Consider the following 27345-nt stretch of genomic DNA (forward strand, 5'->3'; position numbering starts at 1 on the left):
TCATAATCGTGGACTTTCACCAATTCTGAATAATTTCCTGTACAATTTACTGTCAGAAAAGCACATGTTTTTCAATCATGGCAGCTTGAAATCTTCTCGATACAGTTTTATGGGCCTACCGCAAGGCTCCTGCCTAAGCCCTCTTCTGTACAATTTTTACGTCAATGACATAGTTGATTCTCTAACTAGAGATTGCACGTTGAGACAACTTGCAGACGATGGAGTTATTTCCATCACGGGTACTAATCCCACCGTTCTGCAAAAATCCTTGCAAGATACCCTGAACAACCTGTTCACGTGGGCTCTCAAGCTGGGTATCGAATTCTCTACGGAGAAAACCGAAATGGTCGTTTTTTCTAGGAAGCACGAACCCGCCCAATTCCAGCTTCACCTATCCAGCAAAACGATCAGGCACTCGATGTTTTTCAAATACCTTGGAGTATATTTTGACTCTAAATGTACCTGGGGAATACACATTGCGTATTTGAAACAGAAATGCCAGCAAAGAATCAATTTTCTCCAAACAATAACCGGAACATGGTGGGGTGCCCATCCAGGAGACCTCATTCAGTTATACAAAACAACGATATTATCAGTGTTAGAATATGGCAGTTTTTGCTTCCGATCAGCTGCCAGGATTCATATTCTCAAGCTGGAGAGAATACAATATCGTTGCTTGCGTATAGCAAGGGGGTGTTTGCATTCGACACATACGATGAGTCTCGAAGTTTTGGCAGGAGTACCCCCGCTTACTCTTCGGTTCACAGAATTATCTTACAGATTTCTCATCCGTTGCAAGATCATGAATCCATTGGTGATTGATAACTTCGAAAATCTACTCCAGCTGACTCCTCAGTCAAGTTTTATGTCTTTATACCATGATTTCTTTACCCACGACGTGCACCCTTCACCAGGCATCTCCAACCAAGTTTGCTTCCCATACTTCTGCAATTCTTCTGTCATTTTTGATCTGTCCATGCGACAAAAAATCCATGGAATCCCAGATCATCTACGCTCAGATTCTATTCCGCCGATATTTTCGGCAGAATATGGCGGTAAAGTTAGACCTGATAAAATGTTCTTTACTGACGGTTCATTCATAAACAGGTCCACTGGCTTCGGCATTTTCAATGAAAATTCCAGTGCCTCTTTCAAACTCAAAGATCCTTGTTACGTGTATGTCGCTGACCTGGGTGCGATATATTACGCATTAGGGATCATTGAAACATTGCTCATCGACCACTATTTTATTTTTTCAGACAGTCTCAGCTCAATAGAGGCAATCCGCTCAATGAAAGTTGATAAACGCTCATCTTATTTCCTAACAAGAATAAGACAACTATTGAGTGTTTTGGTCGAAAAATTATTCAAGATTACCTTAGCATGGGCTCCCTCTCATTGCTCGATTCCGGGGAATGAGAAAGCGGACTCGCTAGCTAAGGTGGGCGCTACAGAAGGCACACTTTTTGAAAGGCCTATAATGAATTTTTTCACATTCCTCGTCTGGACACACTCGTTAGTTGGCAGCGCATGTGGAGTGAAGATGAGTTCGGTCGCTGGTTACACACGATTATTCCTAAGGTTTCGACGAGTGCATGGTTCAAGGGATTGAATGTAGGTCGTGATTTCATTCGCGTGATATCTCGGCTTATGTCCAATCACTACAACCTAAACGCGCATATCTATCGCATTGGGCTCGCAGCAAACAATCTTTGTGATTGTGGCGATGGCTACCACGACATCGAGCATGTTGTCTGGTCGTGTATCCGGTTCCATGCTGCTCGCTTTCAGCTCTCTAGAGCACTGAGAGCACAAGGCAGACAATCGGATATCCCCGTCCGGGATATCTTAGGTAGCCGGGATCCTGATCTTCTGCTTCATCTATACCTGTTCCTCAGAAACGCCGATGTCAACGTTTAATGATGTTTCCTTCGTTGTGTCCCCGTTTCGTATCCCTCCTATCCGATCGATAAACTTTTACTTAGTCGCGGCAATACATACACACACTCTTTACAGATGCACGGGCCGAAAGGTTGTGCAGTCCACTGATTATTCAACAAGAGTCAAAGGTTGTACCGCTCGTGACAACTCTACACGAGCTGATGATTGCGCCGGCTAGTGACCATTCTATCCTGGATTCCTCGAGTCGAGAAAGACGCACCACGCTAGATATGGGGTACAGACTAGGGGGGCGTTGCTGATTAATGGTCAGCTGCATCCCAATAGGAAGTATCCCGTGTCGGGCACACGTACAGAGCATCGAAGACTGCAACATACCAATTATGAGAACACTTGTAATACTAACCTCGAGCCAACCGCGAGTAATCGGTTACATATTACTAACATAGATAATAAGAAAAATTGTATTGGACTCCCGGCCCCGTGAGGCTAACGCCATATGAGCCTTGATAAAAATATATATTTTGGAAAAAAACAGTTTTTTTCGCTTCGACGATGGTAAAACTGCATTCCCCACTTCGGGACGATAATATTCGACTACTTGCTTAGTCTGATCGGATGGTTTTGGTGTCAAGATGAGGAATTTACACGAACGTGTATTTTTTAGTGAAATCGTATAACTTGAGCAACCGAAGCCTTAATGAATCTTTGTCCTCTTATGGTGAGAATTTCAACATTTCTCGTCATCGATTACTTCCTCTGGGGAAAGGTGAAGAACCGTCGCTATGTTAATAAGCCACAAAATTTGAAGGAACTTAAAGAAGAAATAACACGGATTTTCAACAGCATCGAAGTCGTAATGTTAGAGTTGTTCATGAAGATTTTTGTTCACCGTTTAAAACGCGTTATCGAAAAAGGGGTGGTCACATCGAAAATGTCCTGAAATAAGCTTTATTTTCGTTTTTTAAAAATAAGAATCGGTTCACTTTTGTAGAAGTTTATAAAATTTGTTGTGTGAGCGTTTAATCTGGAAGACCCTGTATAACAATGTTTTTTCCTGCCATTTGGATACAGAATATGTTAGTAAAAAAAACATGTTCAAAATAACATTTAGCTTTGAGCCCGCTCATAATGCATCCCTCGTATTCTTATTTGATATAGATTTTAATTGTGATCATTTCAAAACATTTGGAATGAAACATTTAGCTCTTCAACATCATCCAAAATTCAACCCATTCAATAGGCTTATCGCTACGATTCCATGACAGTAAACTTTATAACTGCGCCGACTATTTTCTATTAGGAAACAGAAACACTGTCGTTTCTGTACCACGTTTAAAGTAGGACTCACAAGTCTTAACACTATTGTTCCCGATTGAAATGGTACCGGTCTTCCGCCCACTATATAAGCATCGACAAAAATCACCACAAAACTCCTTTTTGTTTGGGACTTTCGACGCGCGGTGAAAAATCGCCCTCATTCCAAGTTCCAGCTTCATTTATACCTTCCACTTCCAAGAGCACCTGCGGCAGCACTAAAAAGCGAACAAAATTGAAGCGATTGAAGCCAAGAGACCGAGACGAACCACCGTGAACACATCCATAGATGGCAAAATCTCCAGTAATGAAACAGTTTTAGAACTCGTTCCTTTTCCGCGTTCTCCGAAATCCCATCCATTCCGTCACCCCTCGGGGGTGTACTATTTTTATTACGATACCACATTTTCCATCCTTTCGCTTTTGCCTCATTCAGAATTTGTTCGAGCTTTTCTCCCTATTTTTTTCGGTGTGTTTTGTTCGGTTTTTATGGGGTACTGTTGTGCTAGGTGATTAAAATTTATACATCACCGGCGCCCACCAAAGCGAGCGCGCGAGTGGGTGGGTGGTGAAAGCACTCCACTCACGCTATTTGGTTTTGGCGAGGAAAGAGAGTCTGCTTTCTATTTCTCCCCCATTGCATTCACTCACAGAGCTTCAAGATTTGGTTTACGCTTCCCGTTTGTTTTTTGTCCTAGTTTGGTAAAAATAAAAGCTGTATGTAATTTTTGGCAGGTAGTAAGTAGTGCCTCACGATGGGTTTTGAAGTCCAGCTGATGGAAGCTTTTGAAAATGGTTTTCGCTTGGCGAAATGGATGTTTTCATGTTTGGTTGCGAGCAGAAGTCCGCACCATTCACTCATTCACTCGCTCGTTTCGGACCAAGAAAAGAACGTTGTAAAGACCCGGGAGTACTTAAAGGATTTGTTGAAAGTTTTTAATTATGCACGATAAGAATAATGGATGTGTCCAGGGGCGATATTTTTAGCGGCCGATTCGCAAAGGAAAAGGGTGATTTCCAGTTAATTCTGTGACAGATGTGTCGGTTCCCAGGATTCCTCCAAAAGGAAGAGCGTGTAATGTGAGTGATTAGACAGCGTGGGATCATTGTTGAGTTTCGGAAATAAGTTGAGAGTTTTAGGAAACGAAAACGCCGACGGCAATTCTACAGCGAATCACGCGCTTCAGAGGCAATCGACATTTCAATCAATATCTCCTCCCAAACCACTCATTGTTTATTCTGAAACCGCAGTAATATCAAAATAGGATAATTAATATTATTTAATTTTACACCAAATTGGAATTCAATTATTGCCGTTCATAAATGTATCGTTAGCGGTAGCATTGTGTTTGACAGCTCAAATTATCATCATTAGAATTAAATCCCTTGTAATGCCTCGGTCTGTTCTGCTGGGTGACGTGATTCAGTGGAACACGACGATGCTCGCACCATCCTGCGCAACTGGGGCTTCCGTCTGTGATTCACTTTTTGCTATCATCATTTTAGTTGCTGTATTTTCCCAGGCATTAGAAAAACAGGTTTAGTTCGGTGCTGCCCCGGACCGATGTTTTCAATTAGCTGCGCGGATTGTTTGCATTCAAATTTCCCTTTTGTTTCGCTAATTGATTTAGGTCCGATTTCGAATTATTGCCGGTAATTATGCTCAGCGGGTAGCAGAATATTGTTTGCTGCTTTTTTTTCAGCAATCGATCGACTGAAAATTTTCATTGAGAATCCTGTCATAAATCTTAGCCAATTTTCACGTGAATCCAGCCAGATAGTTATCGTTCGTGAATGTTTAATTCGTTTTGAATAATCGATAGGACGCACTTGGTTGCTTTTTCCATGTCGGGATTTTACGGGATATCCTTGCTTGTGGTTTGTTAATAATTGAAGATTAATTATTCGCTGGGTCAATGGGTTTGCGATTACGTAACCACTTGAGATTTATTTATAAATGAGTCGGAACAATTGTTTGGAGAATAAATCACACCAAAAAGCTCAATTGTTTTTCGGTATATCTTTTCATTTTCGGTATATCTTTCCAACATACCTGTTCTGAGGCATCGAAACACATTGCAGAGCTTAGTTCCAGTAGCAACGTAACCACTGTGGCAGAAACTCGCCGACCTCCAAACATAAACAATTCAATTCTGGCACGTAGGCAAACGTTAAACTCGTAGGTACTCGTACATATCTCCCCGAAACCCAAGCGAAGACGGAAAGCAACCGTATCACCGTACTTCAGCTGTACGCCACCCTCAAAAGTGAGGTTTTTTCATTGCCGTTGCCATTCGGCTTCACTCTTCGACACAGTCCTTGACGGCGACGGTTCGGCAGGCAGAGAGAGAGCATCGGCCACAGCGTCAAATTGTAAAATTCATGGTTTTATGACATTTTCATGCAATTTAGGCGAGGAGAGCGAAAACGAACATTCGCCACAAACTACCTGATGCAGATGCTGTGCGGTGGAGGATACGACTGGAACGGTATTCTCATTTCAACAATACGACCTGAGCGCAAGAACCTCAGATATGCTAACATATTTGATTCTGTGGGTGAATTCTTGTAGATTTTTCGCAGAGTATGTCGTAAGTTGCACTCAAACTTATGGCGATTAAGCTAAGGACTATTTTTAAAAGAGGAATATCTATGAATGATAATCCAAAGCTGACATATTAGATAGGGATTGTTAACCGGTTTTACCGTTATCGGTTTTACCTGTAATACCGGGCCATTTTCCATTACCGAATTACCAGTAATTTTACAATCAATAACCGGTAATTTCGGTAATTTTTATTTTTACACCATAAATAATATTTGCCTTTATGCCGCTTTGAAATATTGCTCGAAAATCAAATAAGATCGAAAAAACATAACTGGCAGTGTAGCGCCGATTCTACGACTTCAGAACTTCAGTTCAAAAATCGCTGCTAGATCTGAAAACGGAACACAAGATAAGCTTCAGCGATGAAGAACTGACAGCGATAAAGGAATTGGTTGATGCCCTCGAAGCAGTTCTGGTCGCTGTTGAACTGGCATTGCGGAAGAAATGAAGCTGACGTCAGATTGATATTTATGCTAGAACAGCTATCGGAGTAACCATCAAAAATTTCGAATCTGCTGCTTGAAGCCCTGATTAGAAGGATTGCAGAAGGACGTTTCGTACATGCAGATTTGTTCCCGTATATGAATAATCATTCGGCTCGTGGTCGTGACACAATGATGGAGACTTTGGCGTTTTCTATCAAACGTCGCGGACTGCATTGATCAAACAGGCATTTGAATTTGTTCCTGACTTAATCAACTTTGACGATAATGATATTGATTCAGTAGGAGGACAACAGGAGGAAAAAAATCCACTGGACGATGGGAAACCTGCAGAACAGTTGAGCATCAAGGAGCATCAAACTTGAACGACGATTGCAAAAGTCAAAGGTATCAACGTCCAGCCCAAGCTCAACGTCTATAAACGGATTGATGAAAACCATCGGACAAGAGTTTTCGTACAGAGGGCATCAGAGACAAATACATGACAATGGTATTCGATACTCTTCTACCCAACATTGAACTCTGAACGGGCGTTTTCCTCTTCTGGAAATTTTGTTAATGAGATCCGATCTACGACAAAATTAACATTCTCTGTGTCCTTAAGTATATTACTTTAACCAGCAAAAACTTGTAAAATGTTTTTATAAGCCAATCATTATAAATAAAATCCGTTTCTTCAAGAAAATGGTTTATTTTAAAGTATGCTTTTTACCGGTAATTTACCGGTTTTTTCGGTAATGAAATTTTCATAACCGAATAACCAGTTATTGAAATTTTGGCTCGGTAATGCCAACCCTAATATTGGGCTTGTGGAAAAGTTCGCGGAATGGAATGTACCCCCCATCAATGCACATTTGCAATCTACTGTACAATTGATGTATCCTATTTTCCCCGGAAGGCCTTGAAATACCCGTTAGCTGTTGCGAAAACTTTTCCATTTTATTGAAGACACTTTCCAAGTAGAAATTAAATATAAAATCAGAGAGCCAGATTTCGCGTGCAGTATCATTGTTTCAAACGTTCATTTCATTTCATTTCATTTCATTTATTTATCTGGCAGTGTAAGGGATAATCCCTTATAAAATACTGCCTCCGTGTTGTAAAACGCTAGTACAAAATATGCAAAAATAAACTAAACTAAACTAATGTAACATTAACAATTTTTCAACTTTATCCACGGTTCCATAAGTCGAGGCAGCTCCTCTTGAAACTTGCTTCCGAAGACGAGTGTTTAATCGCAGAAGGCATCAGATTCCAATTTACCACACCTTTGACGAACATTGTCCTTGCGTAGGCAGCTGTATTGTTCGAAGGAAGGATGAAGTTCTGCAAACGGAGGCTTTGGAACGGGGTCAGTCGTTGAAAGAGCGCTGGTGGGGAACGATTTCTAAGCAATTTCCATATAAAGACACACGAACGGTATGCATAGAAGTTTTCGAATGGACAACCGATCAAATTTAGCTGGAGATGGCTTACTCTTGCGTAGCGGTTTAGTCGATAGACGAAACGGACACAGCTGTTGGGTGCTACACGTAACCTGTTCATGGAGTATGCACTAGGTGAGACATGCAGAAGTTCACCAAACAGGAAATGTGGCAGAATCAGTGCCTTGAACATTTTAAGCCTAACATTCGTTGGAGCAGCGGAAGCTGTACTATAGAGCGTTCGCAGGCAACCGTAGATTTTTCCGCACTGTTGGTTGACGAGTCCATCCCACTCCAAGTCAGCTTGAAACACGAAACCGAGATTTACAGCTCTATCAACCCATTCAATAGTTTGTCCCTTCATGATGATGTCAGGCAGTGAATCAACTCGAACCATGTTACGTCGGTTTCTTTTGACAAATAGTGCTTTACTTTTCGATTGGTTTACATGAAGATCATTGCCATCGGACCATTCAGCAACTCGTACAAGATCATCGTTCGCCATTCTTACTAGCTCTCGTGCACATGGACCAACGCGTCTAATGTATAGTTGAACGTCGTCTGCATAGATTTGAATTGAGCACCATTTTAGCACTGTCGGGAGATCATTGATATAGCAGCAAAACAACAAGGGACCAATCACCGACCCTTGTGGTACGACAAATGTAACATAACCAACCTCAGAGCACTGTTCACCACAAAAAACTGTCTGTGTCCTTTCCAGTAGATAAGAGTTGACGAGGTTTACTGCTCCGGGTGAGAAATTGAATTGTGTACGGAGTTTTGTGCATAGCTTGCGATGTGAGATGGTATCGAACGCTTTAGAGAAGTCTAGCAATAGCAGTATGGCTGTATGATGATTGTCTACTGTGGCCGCTAAATCGTCGTATACACGTAACATCGCCGCCTTGATGCTGTGGCCTCTGCGAAAGCCAGCTTGACATTCGGATAGTAGATGGTTCTCAGAAATGAATGCTGACATTTGTTGTATCAGAAGCTTTTCAAAAACCTTCGATAGCGCACACAGGATACTGATAGGTCTAAGATTTGTGAGTGTATTCAAATGAGGTTTTTTACGAATGGGCACTATCTTCGCTCGTTTCCAGCATATAGGAAAGACAGTAGTTTCCACGATTTTTTTGAAAATATGGGTGATATGTTGCAGAACTAGAGGAAGAACGATTTTGATGAAGCATATCGGCAATCCATCGAGACCTGTTGCGTTTGACCTGATGTCCCACACTGCATTTACCACTTTCCAATCATGCACTGGATGGAACGAAAAACTATGGGGAGAAGCTCGAGCAATATTGCTGGGTCTGCTATGAGGTGCACTATTCGTGAAGCTAGCTAGAAACATCCGATTTATTTCGTTCGGGTCGAATTGACAGGTACTTTTTGACTGTTCCTTACCAGTACCAATATTATTGATGCGCGTCCACAGAGCTTTGGTTGGTAACCTTTCGTTCAAGTAGCGGCGCAAGTAACGTGCTTTGGTACTCCTGATTAAAGCGTTAGTACGATTTCTCAATGCTTTGTATCGCTGTCTCGCTTGATATTTCGAGCATTTAACCAATCTTTATAGGCAAGATCCCGTTCGAGTATTGACTTTCTGACATCAAAATCAAGCCATGAGTTATTCCGCTGAAGGCCGCTGTGTGTACGGAGTGGTATACACTGGTCATGAATACATTTGAGATGACCGTTGAAGAAGCTAAGTAACTCGTTGGGGTCATTGGTCGTGTACAAATCATCCCAGGGTACAGATCTGATAGCATAACTCAACGTCAGCGCGTCGAAATCCACATAATCCCGGTACTTTTGGATCCTCGATATTGGTGAATCGTCGAAATCCAAAGAACCAAAAATCAAGTCGTGTTGCGAAAGTGCAGGGAAACTAACTTGATTGAATCGCAGAACCTTACCATTGCAGCTGGTAATGAACAAATCCAGCTGAGAGCATCCCGTGTTGTGAAAGTAGGTTGGTTCCTCACCAACAGATGTCAACGCAAAACTCTCAAGTACTGCTTTGAAATCTATACTTCGGTTGTTTCGAGTACTCAAATCTGTATTGAAATCTCCAACAAGCAAGACGGTTTCATATTGCGTAGCGAAGTCGTTTAATTTATTGGCAAGAAACCGTGAACAATCGTTACTTGGAGGATTGTAAACGCCCACAATAAGCAGTTTCTCCAAGCCAAGCCACAGCTCAAGTGCCAAACACTCAGTTTTATCATCAGATTCGACTCCTAAAATTGTCTCAAAAATCTTTGTATACCGTAAATGATCCTTGAGATAGAATATAATACCACCTCCGCGAGAGTACAGTCTGTCGTTGCGAATGGTTTGGTATCCAGGAATGGTGACATAGCGGTTGCTAACTGTGGGTCACAACCATGGTTCTGTGAAACAAGCAACGCTGACTTTAGAATCTTGCAACAGGTTTTTTACTTCGTCCAGTTTGGCTGATTTCCTGGCACATATACTTTTGGCATTTCCGTGGCACACATTTAGTTTTCCGGGTAAAAGCACTGCGTTCATCACAGCGGCGGGAATGTACGTCAAGGTGTGGCTATTCATCGAGGGCATAGGGTGTGCAAAGGGAAGCAAATTTCAGAGGGCTGCAATAATACACGAATACAATTTATCTTATTCAAAATGATACAATTTCACAACAAATACAATAATGTGACAAACACTGAGAGTGGATACGTGATACATAATTACGCAAATTGATTCAGTTGTTCTTGAGATTGAATGGATATAGGCGATGCAGCAGTAGTATGCTTAACGAAAACAACTCCTAGCTTGGTATAAACTGTAGTGAGTTTGCCCGCTTTCTTCAGGCGTACAGCTTCCGACTTCAGCATGCGCGCTCCTACCGTTAGATTTTCGTTCACGTAGACACGTCGCGTCGACTCAAATCCAAGATGATTCAGCTGTAGATTATGCTTCCGGAGATAGGCACTATAGAAGTCATCTCGCTGATTCCGTAATGCAAACTGCACCATCACAAGAGTCTGCTCACCATCCTTCACAGTCCTTGTTTTGAGACGCCTAATGTCAACCGCTGACTTCATTCGCTCGTCCATTCCTAGTTGCTTGCACATCGCTTCAAAGTGCGCCAGAAGATCCTCACCGTTTAGATACGGAATCCCGCTGATGATTAATTCGTTCCTGTTCTCAAGACTGTCCATCGTCAATTTTTCCGTCCAACGCGGATAACGCAGCGTCATGGTTTTGAAACTTCGTAGCACACTCTGCTCTTAGTGAATGAATGTCGTTCGAAACAGTGGATTTTTCCTCCAGATCAGTTTTCACAGCATTGATCCTGTTGTTTATTTCGTTGCGCATTTCGTCGATCAACGTTTTCGTCTCAGTGAACTGATTCCTCATCATTCGCACTGCGACATCCAGAGTCAAAGATTCCTCACCAGCTTCAGTGTTTTCATCGGTTGTCCGTGGTCGTTTCGTTACTTTGCTTGTTTTGAGACTGGAAGGAGGAGTACGGGTAGTCGACATAGTTCTCTGGATGTGTGTGTCGCAATGCTTTGCAATGGCGAATATACAATGAGGCTGATGTCACGGATCACAACGTCGGGGGTAATCTGAACCAGCGAGAGCACACACGGACCGGATAACGCGTACAGTTAAACAGCGGGAACTCCGTAAGTCATCGGAACCAGTTTCGAGAATATCGCGGGCGTATTGAAACCACTATCAGGTTTGTTTTTTTTTACGGGTAGTTAATAACGCATTGTAGCTTGACAGTGCTGCCAATTTTCGTTCGTTTTTTAGTTCAACCAATTTCGCCTATTACAGTTCAGCTGAAAAGTTCATAAGGTTGACGTCTAGATGGCGCCTCTTGCAAAAATCTACTTGACTATCACAAAGCACCATCTTTCAATGGATACGTGTCAAAATTTGACAGCAATCGGTCGATTGGTTCGTGAGTTACAGAATTGAGAGTGAAGCAACTATTGTTATAGTGAAAAAAATGGAAAAATCCGAATATCGTGTATTGATGGCAAAATTGCACGAACTGGGCTTCAAATTGCTTCCGCATCCATCGTTTTCTCCAGATCTGCCCCCCAGCGACTATTTTCTGTTCTCAGACCTGAAGAGAATGCTCGCTGGCTAGAAATTTAAGATCGATGATGGAGTGATTACCGAAACTGAGGCCTATTTTGAGGAAAAACCGATAGAGTACTATAAAAATGGTATCGAGGAGTTGCAAGGTCACTATAACCGCTGTATCGCCCTCGAAGGCAATTATGTTGAATAATAAAATTGAATTTTGCAAAAAAAATTGTTTTACTGTGTTACCTTATAAACTTTCCAGCCGAACCGAATTCACGCGATGATATCAATCGATTAAAATCCGTTCTTAAACAATTTCTACCCCTCTGTTTGCTTCAGAACTGGGTTCAGTCCATCTCTCATTTTTCATACGAGACTTTTTGTGAAATGTTAACTTGCACGATGCAATAGCCTAGGCAAAATATTAGCTTCTAGTGTAAAACACGTCTAAATTTTAGTTTTTTGAAAACCGAAAAATCACATGAATTTGAGATTTATAAAAAAAAAATGATGTCAGATGTCCAAAAATTGCATGAAACGTCGAGGTTTACTAATATCTCAAAAAAAAAAAAAAAAAAACAAACGGAAAAAACAATTTTTGAATTTTTTTTCCGAGATAACAATAAATCTCGTTTCATTCAACTTTAAGATATATGACATTTTGCCTCGTATTCCGAAAAAACCGAAGTCCCAGAGAGTCGGTTTTGGACAAAAACATTGTTCTTCGAGATGACAATAGATCTCAGCGTTAGCAATTTAAAATTTGAAGACATTTGGCATTAAAATATATTTTTTTAACACTAGGTTTACGCCAGTTTTTATATACCTATCTCTACAAACACGTGTCAATTTGAAGGAAGAAGAAAGAAAATAGACATCAATATATATATTTACCTCGATCAATGCATAAAAGTGAAATATGTGGAGATGGAATATAAATGCAGCCTGTTTTTGTAATTATCCTTATAAAATTCGAAATGCGTCAAAATGACGCGTAAACGTAGTGTTAAACCCCGATTTCATTTTCAACTAAATATTCAAATATTTTGCATCGATGCCATAAAAGGTTTTCAATAATAACAACGTGGAATCTTCGTGCAACTAAGACCCGAAAAAATTAACATGACAACTCTTATGGCCGTAATAGATGTGTTGAACTAAACTATAAAATAACTGCACATTTCAAATTTAAAATATATACTATTTTCCATTACTTAAAATGCTATTATTAATTATTGCTTTCAAATAATTGAAAATTAGGTTACACTTTCATGGACCGTAACCCAGTGGCGTAGCGTGACCGTGACACCCAGTGCGGATTAGGTTGTTTTAGAATGAAAAATCAAACTTACCTAAACAAGATTAATTTAGCAAATATTATTGAAAATCTGTATGATTTTTTGTCCGTAATAACTTTAGGTGATAGCGGCCCGTAGAATTTCTTTTATGGAGGAACTGGAGGAAATTATCAGTACGTGTAACGAGGATTCTAATGAGATTGTTTGTGCGAATATTATTCCGAGTAAAATCCAGTAAAAGCCATTGTTTTTTCACAGTACTGTGGTACTTTGCAGGTTTTGGAAAATGTTCGATTTTTTCGGGAAATGGATAATTGTGGAGACTAATTTTTAAGCATTGACACTTCTATACAGTTAACAATAAAAATAAAAGCATATGCTTTCGTTTGAAAGAAAAAGCCTGCCCGTAATAAGTTAAAATTACATGAAATAAGAAATGACACATCTCACCTTATGTGGATTAATTTGGGCTTATACTTAGAGACCTCCATTCTCCCCTTCTTGTTCTTCCCGGAATCCAAAATTGATGCATTCATGAATACCGTATATTTGCTAATTGAAGTGATTTTTAGTTCGCAGTATGTTTGTACTTGCAAAAAAAAGTGCGGGTTTCGGCCAATGTTCGATTTTTCGAACAGTCATTTCCCGGAAAATGTAATATGGGAAAAAATAATTCTTGAACATTTGAGTTCCTTTAGCGTCAATAATCGAAATTACACCAATGGCTTTCGTCAAAAAATAATTTTTACAGCTTGGTCGTTAATGGGTTAACACCCAAAAATATCAGGTCAGTTAGTATCGCTATATATTATACAAATGCTGTACCAGTATTTGAGAGACATGACAATTTCTGTTATTTTTAGTCTTATCTAATGTAATAAATCGAGATGACAAAGCATGTACTAAAAATTTATTGTAAGTGTTTACATCTACTGAACTCTAAAAAGAATAAAGTTCAGTTTTTCAAATAGACAAATGTCAACAACGAACGTGGTATTTTTTAATCAAATCTCGTGTTGAGCAAATTAGAGCGGAGTTTTTGAGCATTATATTTCATGAACTCCAACTATATCATAACTTTAGTTTTACTCACTCAATTGATGGGAAATGAGCATTATTCGAAATGACGCGTTTTTGATATATTCAGCGTAAAAATTGGGCTGTAAAACAATCCCTGACAAGACATTATTCATTGAGAATTTATTCAGAAAACAGAGGCAAAAACACATAACGAACTACAACGGAATGCTCGGAACTTTCAAACATTATATATTGCAATGATAACGATGACTAATATATCGAGGAATCATGAAAATACGCACACACTTTTATATGAAGCACCATTCACTCATTTCGTATCTGCGATACCGATAGCTATTAGTTCCCAGCATCTATTTTTAATCATTGATCCCATTCGATGGGTACCAAAATCGCACGCCGTTCGGTGGAAAAATAAATTTATTGAGCTACATCGACATCCGGGTATGAAGTGCTAAAAATATTTACCCATTCATGAAGCCCGACAGGAGCGGATTAAATGTGTATTTTCGATGCAGTGAAAATTGGAAATTAATTCACGACTCGCTGATGAACATGATAAAATCGTTAAGTGCATCATCGAGGCTTCGAAATTGATTGGATGAGAAACTTGTTATCATAATGAATGAGTTTTTAGAGGCAGTTTTTTTTTCATTTCACGCATCGCCCCACCGTTGAATGTCAAACAAAAAGTTCTCCCATTTCCAGCGTCTCATTTTTTTTTTGCACGGCGTTTCATTTCAAATTATCCCCTAATTGAATATCATAATCCAATAAAGCCTAACAATACTATTTAAATTAGCATATTGAATTAAGTGTATACTGCGAGTCTCCCCACAACGCAGCTCGAGCCACCCTTTCATCTGTATCACCCCAACGAGCACTTCGGTCATAATTCAATTGCGAGTTCCAACGGCTGAGAGCAAATTTAACTTCTTCTCCCCCCGGTCCTCTCGGTCACCGAAACAGGCAACAGTCACACCTGTTCGAATTGTCATCGCTCCACAGACTCCGCAAATCTTGAGTCAACCAGCGGGGGGGACAACTTCTTTTCCAGCATAAATTAAAGGGGGCCCCAGTCGTTACTTTGCCATTCTTGAATCTGTGAGTCATGCGTTTTTCCAGAAGGGAGGCATCGATGAAGCATAGTTCTGCTCCGCTTATATCCTCATCATGCTTGTTTTTTTGTTATTATCGACGCCTTCTCGAAAAATTAGCTAAAGTTTCCTAATCAATTTAAATTTGAAGCCATCGAGGGGGGGGGGGGGGCTGCCAGATCTATAATAGAAACAGAAACAGCCTGTCGAATCGTGGGAAGACTTTGGGAGATTGGAATTAACATAGGAATCGAACATGGAAGTTTCTCACTTCTGACTGTCGATACTTTTGTGGATGAGGACGGAAATTCCGTAGAGAAGGAAATTGAATTAAATGTAAACAATTTTCTAAATGGAATCAAATGACACAACTTTACACAACGTTACCAGGAATGTCCGATTTTGTGTCGAAATCTGCCGGCATCCAAAAAGTTTGATCGAGGGAGAAACAAATTACCGAATAATTGAGGTGCAAAATTTGGAGAAATTAAAAAATTCTGCAGAAAGTGAAACGTCCACATTCGAATGCTTACATTGCAAACAGGATGATGCAAAAGAAAATAAGGACACAAAATCAAATTACGACAAAAGTTCAAGATATTTCATTAATTTCTCATCGCCCCTCCATCTTCATTCCCCGCGCCGCGGTAAGCAACTCAATTTCTAATCTACAACTGTCACAATCGGTAATTAATCACGATTTGCCAAACATTCCCTTAAGAACAACTGATGGCAGCGATTTCTTCCGACCGCAGCGCGCATTTGATTTCGAGAATCGAAGAAGGCAAAAGAGAAAAACAATTTCCCCTCTATCTGTCAATTAGATTGAGGCCGGGAGGAAACATGGGAATTCACTCACTGCGCACCGATACAACCCCCCTCCCCCCACGAGGGATGGTTCAGTTTTCTTCGCATAAACTTGCCGAAAACCCGACATGGAAAACACATTTTTCACTTTCCATTTGACCATTTGCTGCGTCAGAGTTTTGCTATTGATATGCGAGTGTTGGCCAAGCGCAATATTTTTCACTTTCACCGCCTGCGGATGACTTCCGGTGAAGATTCGGCGTGTAAAGTTTAGCTACCGCGAAATGGAAGCATTGCTCCATTAGTGTTCCGCTCTCGATGACAAGGGGAGTTTGATTAAGTGTTGTTCTTTTTTTTTGTGTGTTCCATCGAGTGGGAGGTTTAATGTCCTGCCCGAGTGAATGGCGTTGATTGCGACCAAATGTTTGGAGTCTGAACCCTGCCTGCAAACTCCTTAATGGAGTCAATAATCAACAAACGAGCTAATGTATTCCTGGAAATTGGGCCAAAATTGCCTTTTGATTGAGTTCGCCATATATTGTGTGTCCCCCCACGCCGAGAGCTTCTTTGTTGCTCGAGTATCTTCTATCTAGAGTCCTTACCTGCACGATATCACCGTATGCTCCGCCGGGAGCGGTGAAGTTGAGGTGGCACAGGAACGGTGTATTTGCGTTCTGTTGCTGTTGGTACTGCTGCAACTGGTGGGGCTGAAGTTGGAGCTCATAAGTTCGCCCGACTTCTCCGTACAGCGTTCGATTGCATGCTAGAAAGACATAAAAACAAACACACGCCAGTGTCAGTGTAAGTCAGTCTGGATGATAAATCAATGTCGGTAATGGAGGAAGGTATCGTTCGTCGCAGCGGAAGGAGAGAGATGATACCAGGAGTAGACGAAAACGTATTCTGATGGTGGGTGATACACTCCCTTCCGCCCTCATAATTGAGCACTTTGGTGGAAAAGATGAATGGGAGACTAATTAGTTTGGAGGAGACAGCAAATTATTGGCTTGCTGGGATGACTTTCGAATGAAGTCGTTTCGTGGTATCGACTTGCAGTGGAAGCACCTTGTTTACATTGATTGGTTTTTGATGCGTAATATTGAGAACGGTGTTAATTTTATTTATACTTCAAGCAGAGAAGAGAAGTGAAACATGGGAGAAAAAAGTGGCAACGATTTGTGGCAAGAAAATGTAATGTTATTAATGTTAACATCATCATGATAAACACGGCGAATGTATATATATATATATATATATATATATATATATATATATATATATATATATATATATATATATATATATATATATATATATATATATATATATATATAGACGCTGAAAGTGCTGTGGACAAATATTATAATGCATTTTTATCGGTTTATGTGTAATGTCGTTAATATTTACATTATCAAAATAAACCCATATGTATTGTAATCATAACATGCTGTACTATTCATAACAACAGTTATGGTCGTTTTCCACCAATGATAACAAATGTGTAATTTACGAATGAAGGTTCGCCATAGAAACTGGACATTGAATAAAAAAAATTAAAATGTGGTAAGAGCATCAGTTGAAATATTTTAAAGCATTCTCATCGAAATAAATTGAATGATACAATTGTTATACAACTAGGTAATGTATGTACGCTTAAAAAACAACATAAAAATATGATTTCTGAATAAATTTCATTTTTTAAAGTTTCGAACAAACCCCGTAAAAAGCCATTTTTATTTTTTTAAATACCCTCTGTTGGTATTGTATCTAGAATTCACAAGGTAATGAAACGTTAACATCAATTAGTTTCTAGTAGTCATCTTTTTAGTTGCCGGGGAAATTAACACCAAACTATATTTTTTTAGTGTTATATATATATGCTAAATCAATATAGTGGTTCTCAGATTTTCGTGTAAATTGGTAGTTTTGTTCCTTATCGCAAAATATCAGACCATTTCAGGGTGGTTCGAAAAATCTAGGTTTTTCCTTTAACTTTTACTCAAACTTTTTTCAAAAATTCATATCTTATGAACTACTAAACCGATTCAAATGATCGACATATCAAATTGGCCAGTTAGCTAGTCTTTATTTGAAAAAATCTACTCTTGCAAAAAAAATTGCATTGTCGAAGAGCGTTTTATTTTTTTAATATTTTTTCTCGAAAGCTGAGGATTTTTTAGATAACATATCCAAAAATGTCTTCTTCTTCGTTTATAAATTATGATTTTTCAAATTTAACCGCTGGTTCAAAAAATCATTTTCCTCCTTTTTTCCAAAAATTACGTTTTTCAAAAATTCATAACTTTTAACGGAACCGATTCAGATAATCGACATAGTTAATTGAAGTCAATAATTTCACATTTGCAAAAAAGGGGAATTCTATTCGCATAGAATGATCGAAGAAAGCTTAAAAACATGTTAACTTTGAAAAATCAGAGCTCAAGAACAAAAAAGAAGAACACATCGCTGATTTTTAATATGTTAAGTAAAAAATAAAAAAAAATAGCGCCCTAGGTCCCGAAACCATGTAAACTATAAAAAAACAGATACAATTATTAATCACGAAAATAAAATTCATTTTTTTCGCAAGTGCAATATTTTTCCAAAAAATTCCAGCTTGGCTTTAATTTGATATATCGATCATCTCGGTTAACATTATAACTCAAAAAAGAAGGAAGAATACATCTGATTTGAGTAAAAAATGTAAATGTATAAAAAGTCCTCATCCCGAAACCATGTAAACTATAAAAAATAGATACAATCAATAATTACTAAAACAAAATTCAAATTTCTTGCAAGTTTGATATTTTTCCAAAAAAGACTAGCTAATTAACTTCAATTTGGCGTGTCGATCATCTGAATCGGCTTAGTGGTTCAAAAGTTATGAGTTTTTGATAAAAGTCATTTTTGAGAAAAGTGAAAAAAATCGAATCACCAAAAAAAAAAATTAAACCAGGTTCAATGTTTTACCATAACGAAAACAAGCTACAAATTTTCACGAAAATCTGAAAACCACTATATCAGTTTGGCATGGAATGGCTGAAGTAATACTGCAATAGTTCATAAATTTCAAAGTTCGCGTTTTTCTTGTTGTTTTTCATGTCTTTTAGTGCGGCCATAATGATAATTAGGATTACTGCATTTGGATTCATGCTAGGAGGTATAAGTATCATTAACATCCTTGAATAGTGGATGATATAATATATACAATCAAAGACTCTTTTTGTCGTTTATGAGATAGGTTATTTAAGTTACTACTAGGCATGTAGCAGATTAATAGAAAGATATGATATGTTGATCCTTAAAATAAGTTTGAAAGTTAAGAATACCAAAAAATATAAGATTTATGTGAATGGAGACGACTTTTGTGTACAGCACATGCTCCTTTGGCCTTTTGCTGATTAAGTAAGTAAGATTTCGTCATAACTTTCCAACCATTGAGTCGATTTCAAAAATCGACATATCAAATGAAATCTTATTCAGTACTTACGTATTAGCGTCACCGGAGCCGAAATACAATAGATAGCATTTTTATTGTTCGCACTGGCATTCAAATATTATTTATATTGTTGTTGCCTTGTTTTTTGCAGTGTTTTGTCATTTTTAGTGCGTATGCTAAAGTGCGAAAGGTCGGCATACGTTCGCCCGGTTAAGTTTTGCTTTGAAATATATCATTTATATTTCAGTGCCAAAATTAACCGGGCAAATGTATGCCGTCCGACGCTCGCTAAAGCTCGGTCGGACCTAACTAAAGGATCGTCTCCTATGTTTTAAACTAACCGGGCAATCGATGGAACACAGGTTTGCTTGCGAAAGGCCGCCGCTCGCAACGGGGGGTCGGCGGCCGACTCGGATTGCGTCACCTCGGCGGCTTAGGGCCGCCTCTGTTCCTTTTCCTCGATTGATGGAGACTACGTCCCCATTACGTTGCTCTCAGAATAAATTTCATTACGAAAAAAACATAATGAAAATTGCGCTCTTGTGGCGTTCATACTTAAATTCCGCAAATCATAAAATCGCATTTGCATAACAATAAAAAACGACAAAACACTACAAACAACAAGGCGGCAACAATACTAAAGATATGGGAGTGCCAGTGTGTGCAAAAAAATTTCTATCTATTGTATTTCGGCTCCGGTGACGCTTATACGAAAATACCTCTTATTCCTCAATCGGTCATTCAAACAAACTCAGAAATTAAATACTACAGAAAATCTTTAATTATAAAGCTTAGAAAATATACCCCTTAATTTTTCACAATTCGCTCTTTCACACCAAATTTCTATCTTTTCGCAATTTTAAACCACCAAACCTCGAATTAAATACTACAGAAAATCTTTAATTATAAAGCTTAGAAAATATACCCCTTAATTTTTCACAATTCGCTCTTTCACACCAAATTTCTATCTTGTCGCAATTTTAAACCTCTAAACTTGAATTGTCAAAATGATAGGTCAAAGAACGAATGCAGGAGAAATCTTTCAAATTTTGATAAAATTGCACTGAATAGTTAAAGAAGGGCAATATTAATATTTGAATAAACTTATGTAATTATAAACATGTTTATATTAACCTTCCCATCTTATCATTCTTCATTAAAGACCTTGCGTAAAGACAGCTAGAAATCCATACACTCTCAAATCATGTGTGCCTGAAAAAAATATATTCTTCACGTAAACAAGCGATGAAAATTTGAACACTTTTTAGTCAGTGAATTGTATGGAGTTCCACTGCTGTGCTTCAAGTCTTATTTTATGTAAACAAGACATTTATGAACATTTTGTATATTTTACTCTTTTTCAGCGTTTCAATGAAACCAATAATCGATATCAACGCATGATCATCATGATATGTAACATACATAAACGAATCATATGTTGGATCAGCTTAATATTCGCAATTGCTTCGTATTCGTATTTTTTATTCATAACACAACATTCCGCAATTCTACGATCAACTGGTGAACCAACAGATTCTTTCAATATGCTGATTGAAGAAGCAAACAACACACGGCAAAAAGTTGCGCGGTTAATGGGGGATACAGAGAGAGGAGTCTACACGTTCCGAACTCAACAAGAGCATTATTGTATTGTCTACCGAAAATTCACAAAAAATAGCGACAATGCCCTCCGACGGGGAATGGTTAGTGGAAGAAATAAAGAAGTTCCTGGATCTGGTGGACAAACTGAAAAACAGAAGTGTGCAGATGTGTGCATGAACCAAAATTTATTCACATTCAGGGGAAAATTTGATCAACGAGCGTTTGAACTTAGCATGAGCAGCAAACTTCGTCCACCTCTATCTGAAGTTATCATGAGAAAATTTAAAGTAAACATCCAAAATAAACACTCTTCCCTTGTGTTTGATAGCGCTACATGGATGACATTGTTGCTGCCATAAAAGAGTGCTTTCTATCGCAGAATTCTCGACGCACCTCAACGAAATTCTCGGTAGAGTTCCCTTTCTTGGATCTAATGGTTACAACTAAAGAGAGACAATACTTTGAAATATGGGATCTACCGAAAGCCAATTTCCACAGACCGATATGTTACATTCCACCACAAATGTCCTCTTATTCAAAGGATCCTGTTCTGTCCGAAAGTTCCAAATGTGATTCAAGGGATCGAGAAACAGCACCGGTTTCCAAATAGCCTGCAACAACGTCCATACGCTGAAAAACCTTCTATGCTCCTTCAAGGACACGATCCCACCAGACGAAATGTCCAGTATCTACGAGATTTCGTGTAAATTCTGCCTGATGGTGTACATTGGTCAAAGCCGCCGAAAGCTCAAAGACAACAAGCGACCCAACTCAAGTGTGGCAGCCCACTCTACGGGACTAAACCATAGAAATCCATGTTCATTCACACTAGAGATGGGCAAATTAGCTCATTATGATGAGCGGCTAAGAGCTGCTATGCTCATACAAATGAGCTAATCATTTGGAAAAGGTCTTCAGCTCAGTTTAATTTTGCGGTTGTTCACACAATTGTATCTGAAACGTAACTACCATGGGACATTGTAAAGCGTATGTTTTCTTAATAGACAGAAAGGAAAAAAAATAAGCGAATTGAATATGTAATTATGTACAAACTAAGACTAATACGAATTCTAAAAATATAATATACAACAAATACTGAATGCTAAAATCCAACATTGGAAATGCTGAATTTAAACAATGGAAGAACCAGAAGTAGCCAAATGAAACCGTTTAAAAATATGAATATTCAAGATTTGTGGTTCTCCTCATACCATTTTGTCTCATATTCCGAACAGTCGCAAATTCTGAACACTTCATTTTAAACGTAAATTTACTAAACTTGTGTGTTATGAATAATGAAAACACAGACATTCTTTGGGGTAGAGGCTTCATTTTGACATAATTTACAGGTATCGATACAGCCTATAATTTATAATATTAGACATTTGCAAAAAAACCAATGATAAAATGTTTGCGTTAACAAATTCCGTAAAAAACAAGCATCGTTCGTTTTTCAGTTTTTGTAGTTGTTTCTATTATTTTGTTTGTTGTTTTTATGTTAAGTGGTAGAGAATGTATGAACCTACAATAAATGCGTGATAAAAATGATATTTAATGCAGGAATCTCCATTAAAATTAGTATTGAAGTAGGGTTCGGAATATGAGTCAAGTTTCTACGCATGATTCAAATTCAAAACACTTCATTTTCAAATGTAAATTCACTGAACTAAATTTAATGTTATAAATAATTGAATAATCAAAACCTTTAAATTGTTTGGGTTACAGCCTTCATTTCAACATCATTTACATGTATCGATACAGCCTATAATTTATAATATTAAGCTTTCTATTTTGGTACCTATTTAAGGTACCAAAATAGAAAGCTTAAAATCATATTGCACTAATTCAATAAAAATATCGATCGAATAATACCTGTGCAAAAAGTATAGATCTGTTTTCTGCATCGAATGCCTTAAGCATCCGAAATATGATTCAGAACGGTTGGTCTGAACCACATCTATCGGATTCTATAGCAAACTCAGAATGAAACGTTTTTGCAGTTGTGATAACTCTACTGAAGAAAGTTGATGAAGAGAAATCCATCAGAGCACTTCCACCCCTATCATTCTATGCTTCTCAATTTATGTACTTCAACAGTCATGATTAAATGAAATATAATATATTAATATCATTTGCAAACAGCATTTGCATTTGATATAATGTTGATTTTTATTTTGTAATGCGTTGTATGGAAAATATAATTAAAATACGAGCGATTTAATATCATTAAATAAAAAACGAAATTCAACATATTCGAAGTGGCAAAAAACTATGTTGTTTACGCTTCAAATTTTTTACATATACTGAAAAAAACGCACAATGACAGTAGCTTTCCAACGAATGTCTGGAGATTTGATTCACTGGAATAATAATTAAGTTACGCCATCTGTTGTAAAACCGAAGAAAGTTACCAGTATAGAACTCAAGTGTATCTTCGTGAACACAATGAATAAAGATAATCCATTATTAACACGATGTAGGGATAGACTTCATATGTTTTTTAAAAGTTTAAATGCTGAAACTGTTGATGAACTCTTAAACACGTATCATTTTTAATTTTTGAAATCCCCAGTCTTCCAGATCTTACAATATTGAAGATCATACCCATATATTTTGTTGTAGAAACGAAGAAAAAAATGTTGTAATAAAAGTATATTTATCGCTCTTCAAATATTTTTGTTTTGTTCTACTTGTCTTCGAAATAAGTCGTACAAACAGATTAATTAATTCTATTTTTGGAAACATCCTTGGATACAACAAAATCAATTATGAATCGCTTTCGGTATAGGTTTGAATTAGAGTCTTGATTTTATTCAAGTACTTATTAGTTGAAGCGAGAATATACATACGTAATGCTGTTTATACTGTTCCCCAACATGTAATATCATGTTGGTCATGTGTATACTCGATGGACTTGTCTAGTATTGTAGGCAATATTGGGTGATATCAAATCTCGAATCTCCATCTATAATCTGAATCCTGAAATATGGTATTGAGAGTTCAGTAAAAGAATATATGATTTGTAGTTTGGAATTTGGAGTATGTTCATGATATCTGGATTCGGGAAGCGTGTGACGAACCTGGCATCAGGGATCTGAAATCCGATGAATTGAATCAGCTGAATCTGCAAATCTGTCTCTAGATGTCAGTTAAGGTTAAGCATCTTGATAGTCTGGACCTGAAATCTAAACCAGATATCTAGGGTTTGAAGCATTATTTTGAAATTAGAAGTTCTGTTATGAAGCCTGCATCTGGGATCCGGAATCAAGTATCTAAAATTATTAAAAATATAACTAAACAACTATTATATATAACATCATTGTACGAGGTCTGTTCAAAATCCAGATGGCACAATCAACATTCGGAATGCGATCACGCACTTCATTTTGTTTTTCACACAAAATTTGATACAAATTCTTCGATCCATTTTGCAATAGGCAAAAATCGAAGATGAGCCGAAACACGTGTAAGAAAAGCATTTGTCAAAAATTAACTGAACATTCAAAATGACCGTACTTGTCAGCATAAGTGAGAGACATGAGTACCAACATAATGCCACAAAAAAAAAATCTAGAATCGAATATACGTAACCCGCGTGAATTCGAAAGTCGCGATTTTTCAACAGAACTCGTATACGCTAATTGCCAAATTTATAATCGCTCGAACCTATTCAACTAAGATTAAGTCTAAAGTACACAACAACAAATAAAAAAATAATCGACCGAATATAATTCCAATGTGGGATAAGACTCAGTATTCTATTTCTATTCTAGAATGAGCAGAAATAATATCCTGTAGACTAGCAGTTTGCACATTCACCATAGTGTCGAACAAAGTTTCATTGATCTTTGACTAGATCATAATAACCCTGTATGTCAGTTAGGGATTGATACAAACAATGGCTCACGCAAACTGGCCATTTTTGGAAAATCAATCTATAATAAGTGAAATATTAAAGATAAGTGAATATCATAACTAAAATTTGTTTTCCCCTATCATCTTTTTCATTTATTTCTTTTAAGGAAAGGGTATATCACATGTACGATTGTAGAATCAAGGCGAATTGATTACAATTTATGCAACGAATCACTTCGAAAAGTAATGTGATACTGCATTCTATATGTTTGGGGTACACATAATACACAGAACATTATTGAACTAGTGACTCATCTATAGAACCGATCTTTATTTCAACATAAAAATAAAATCTTCATCTCTTGTCAATGCTGGGAGTATCAATCGGCAACGTAGCCGATAGCTTTATGTCTGCTTCACCCTACGAATTTTGAAGATTTGGCTTGGAAAAATGATAACCAAATTGAATGAATAAAGTTCAATTTATATAAAATTATACCGGAAATTAATATACGTTAATATGTTCTCCATGATGAAAACGTTTTCCAACAAAATTTAGTAATCATTTGAGATGCGTTGTGGCATTGATGACATACACTGGTGAAGAAATTGGAATAGAATAATGAAATTATTTTACGCGTCTTAATAAGCAAACAAAAATGATTCCCTCTGATTTTGGTTTATTTAAAAAAAACACATTTTCAAAAGATAGGCAGTATTAATAGTCGGGATTTGCGGCTAATGACAAGGTTATTTAGAAGAAAAAAAACGGACAACTATTCTTGAATTTTTATACCTTCAGCACAATCGATTCCTGTCTTCAAATAATCCCACTGAAAGCTTCACAACTTCTTTCGCATAGCGTAAATTCCTTCGTATCCTTCTCTTACAGCAACGTCGGTAGTATATTTTAATTTGTTACCATTAATCCGCTTTCCGTAATTTAAAGGGATTAAATTTTATGTTGACTGCATAGTTTGATAATAAGTAAATTACAGTTCCAACCCCCGATCCTGCAGAGGAGCAGCTTCGGTTGTTGAGCTGGTCTTTTTGTCTGGTAGCGAAAGCAAAGAAAAATCACTCTTGCCTCTGCCAAGGTGTGCGCTGCCTGGACAATCAAGGTACCGCTCTCGGTGGGTGGTTCCCAGGGTTCCGTTTCGGCTGCCGTGCGGAGTAGCTAGAGCACATTGGGTTTGGGTGGGGACGATGAAAGCCATTTTATTTGCTTGATCCGGTTTTAGTTATGTGTTTCCGGCTCTACTGTTGTTCGTTGCCGTATATGTAGTATTGAGTGGAAAACATGGACCCGAGCATGAAACAGAAGTAATGAAAGAAATTTCATTTCTCTCAGAGATGAGCTGCACAAAAAAAGCTTTTAGTTGTGTATGGAACTGATTAAGTTCCGAGAAATGGCAAGGCAGCAATTTTCATTTTAATCCAATGAATGGCAGCTTGCATCACGATGTCTCTTGGAAGCTTTTATTGCTGTTAACATGGGGAAGCACTTCCGGGAATGGCGAAGAATGCATTATTCATCAATTGTATCCCGTTCCGAAATCCTCTCTGCCGTCAATCCGTCGGCATTTCCGAGTATTCAATTTTCACAATTTCATAATCGAATAGCAACTGGTCGCGCTTATCTTTCGCCGAAAAACCATTTTTAGCTGCCAATTTCGTAAGTGAACGTGACAATGAAAATGTTTTCGCATCCCGGCGGCGTCACGAGTCGTCAGCATCAACAGCCAATCGATGGCTCTGCGGTGGCGAGAGGGATCAGCGTTTCGCTTTATTTAGGTTACATTTTTCTCTTCACCAAATCCCCTCACACTCAAGACTGCCGGAAAAATCATGCTGCCGGTGCTGTCAAAAATTATTTTCTAATCAAATTTCCATGTGCGCGTGCGGATTCAATCTTCCGCAGCATCTGGCATTTGAGTTCGAATTTGAGCCGTTTCGTGTGGGAGCTGACATATGGAAAGTGACGGCAGGCGGGATGATAAACAATATTTTTCATTAGCACCGCCACTGGTGTCACGTGCTTTCGAGTGTCACCTAGGAGCTGTATGGCTGAAGTTGATGCGAAAGATATCCGCCAAATCCTGGCGGGACATCTCGAAACAATTTGTCCTTTTCGCACGACTTCGCACGCTCTCGTTCCCCTCCTTTTGCCATTCTCTCGCTCATTGCGCCAGTGGTGTCCCTTGTGGGTCCCCTCCGATTCCAGCGTGGGGATGCCTATGATGGATGAGAATTTTATTTGCCAACAAAATATTTACCAACCCTCCTAGTTTCCTGGGTGTCGAGAGCCCAAGAGCCCCAGGTCTACTCGACGGCGTCTCGGAAACAGCGACAGTGAGTGACATGTTTTGCCAGTGGATAGCGTCAAGGAAATTCCCAACACCGGTATTAGAGCAGTATAAAATTTTATGAATTTATGA

General features: G+C 38.3%; 1 protein-coding gene across 4 annotated transcripts in view; it reads right to left on the reverse strand.

Annotated features, from left to right (window-relative positions):
* Nucleotides 1-27345, reverse strand: part of LOC129764786 (uncharacterized) — a 1146248-nt gene that overhangs the window by 78199 nt on the left and 1040704 nt on the right. For all 4 annotated transcript variants that reach the window (XM_055764269.1, XM_055764265.1, XM_055764267.1 and 1 more), the window contains one exon: nucleotides 16614-16774. In XM_055764269.1, coding sequence (XP_055620244.1) covers nucleotides 16614-16774 — 161 coding nt within the window. The remainder of the gene's footprint in view (nucleotides 1-16613; nucleotides 16775-27345) is intronic.

The sequence above is a fragment of the Toxorhynchites rutilus genome, chromosome 2, assembly GCF_029784135.1.
Source record: "Toxorhynchites rutilus septentrionalis strain SRP chromosome 2, ASM2978413v1, whole genome shotgun sequence".
NCBI lineage: Eukaryota > Metazoa > Arthropoda > Insecta > Diptera > Culicidae > Toxorhynchites > Toxorhynchites rutilus.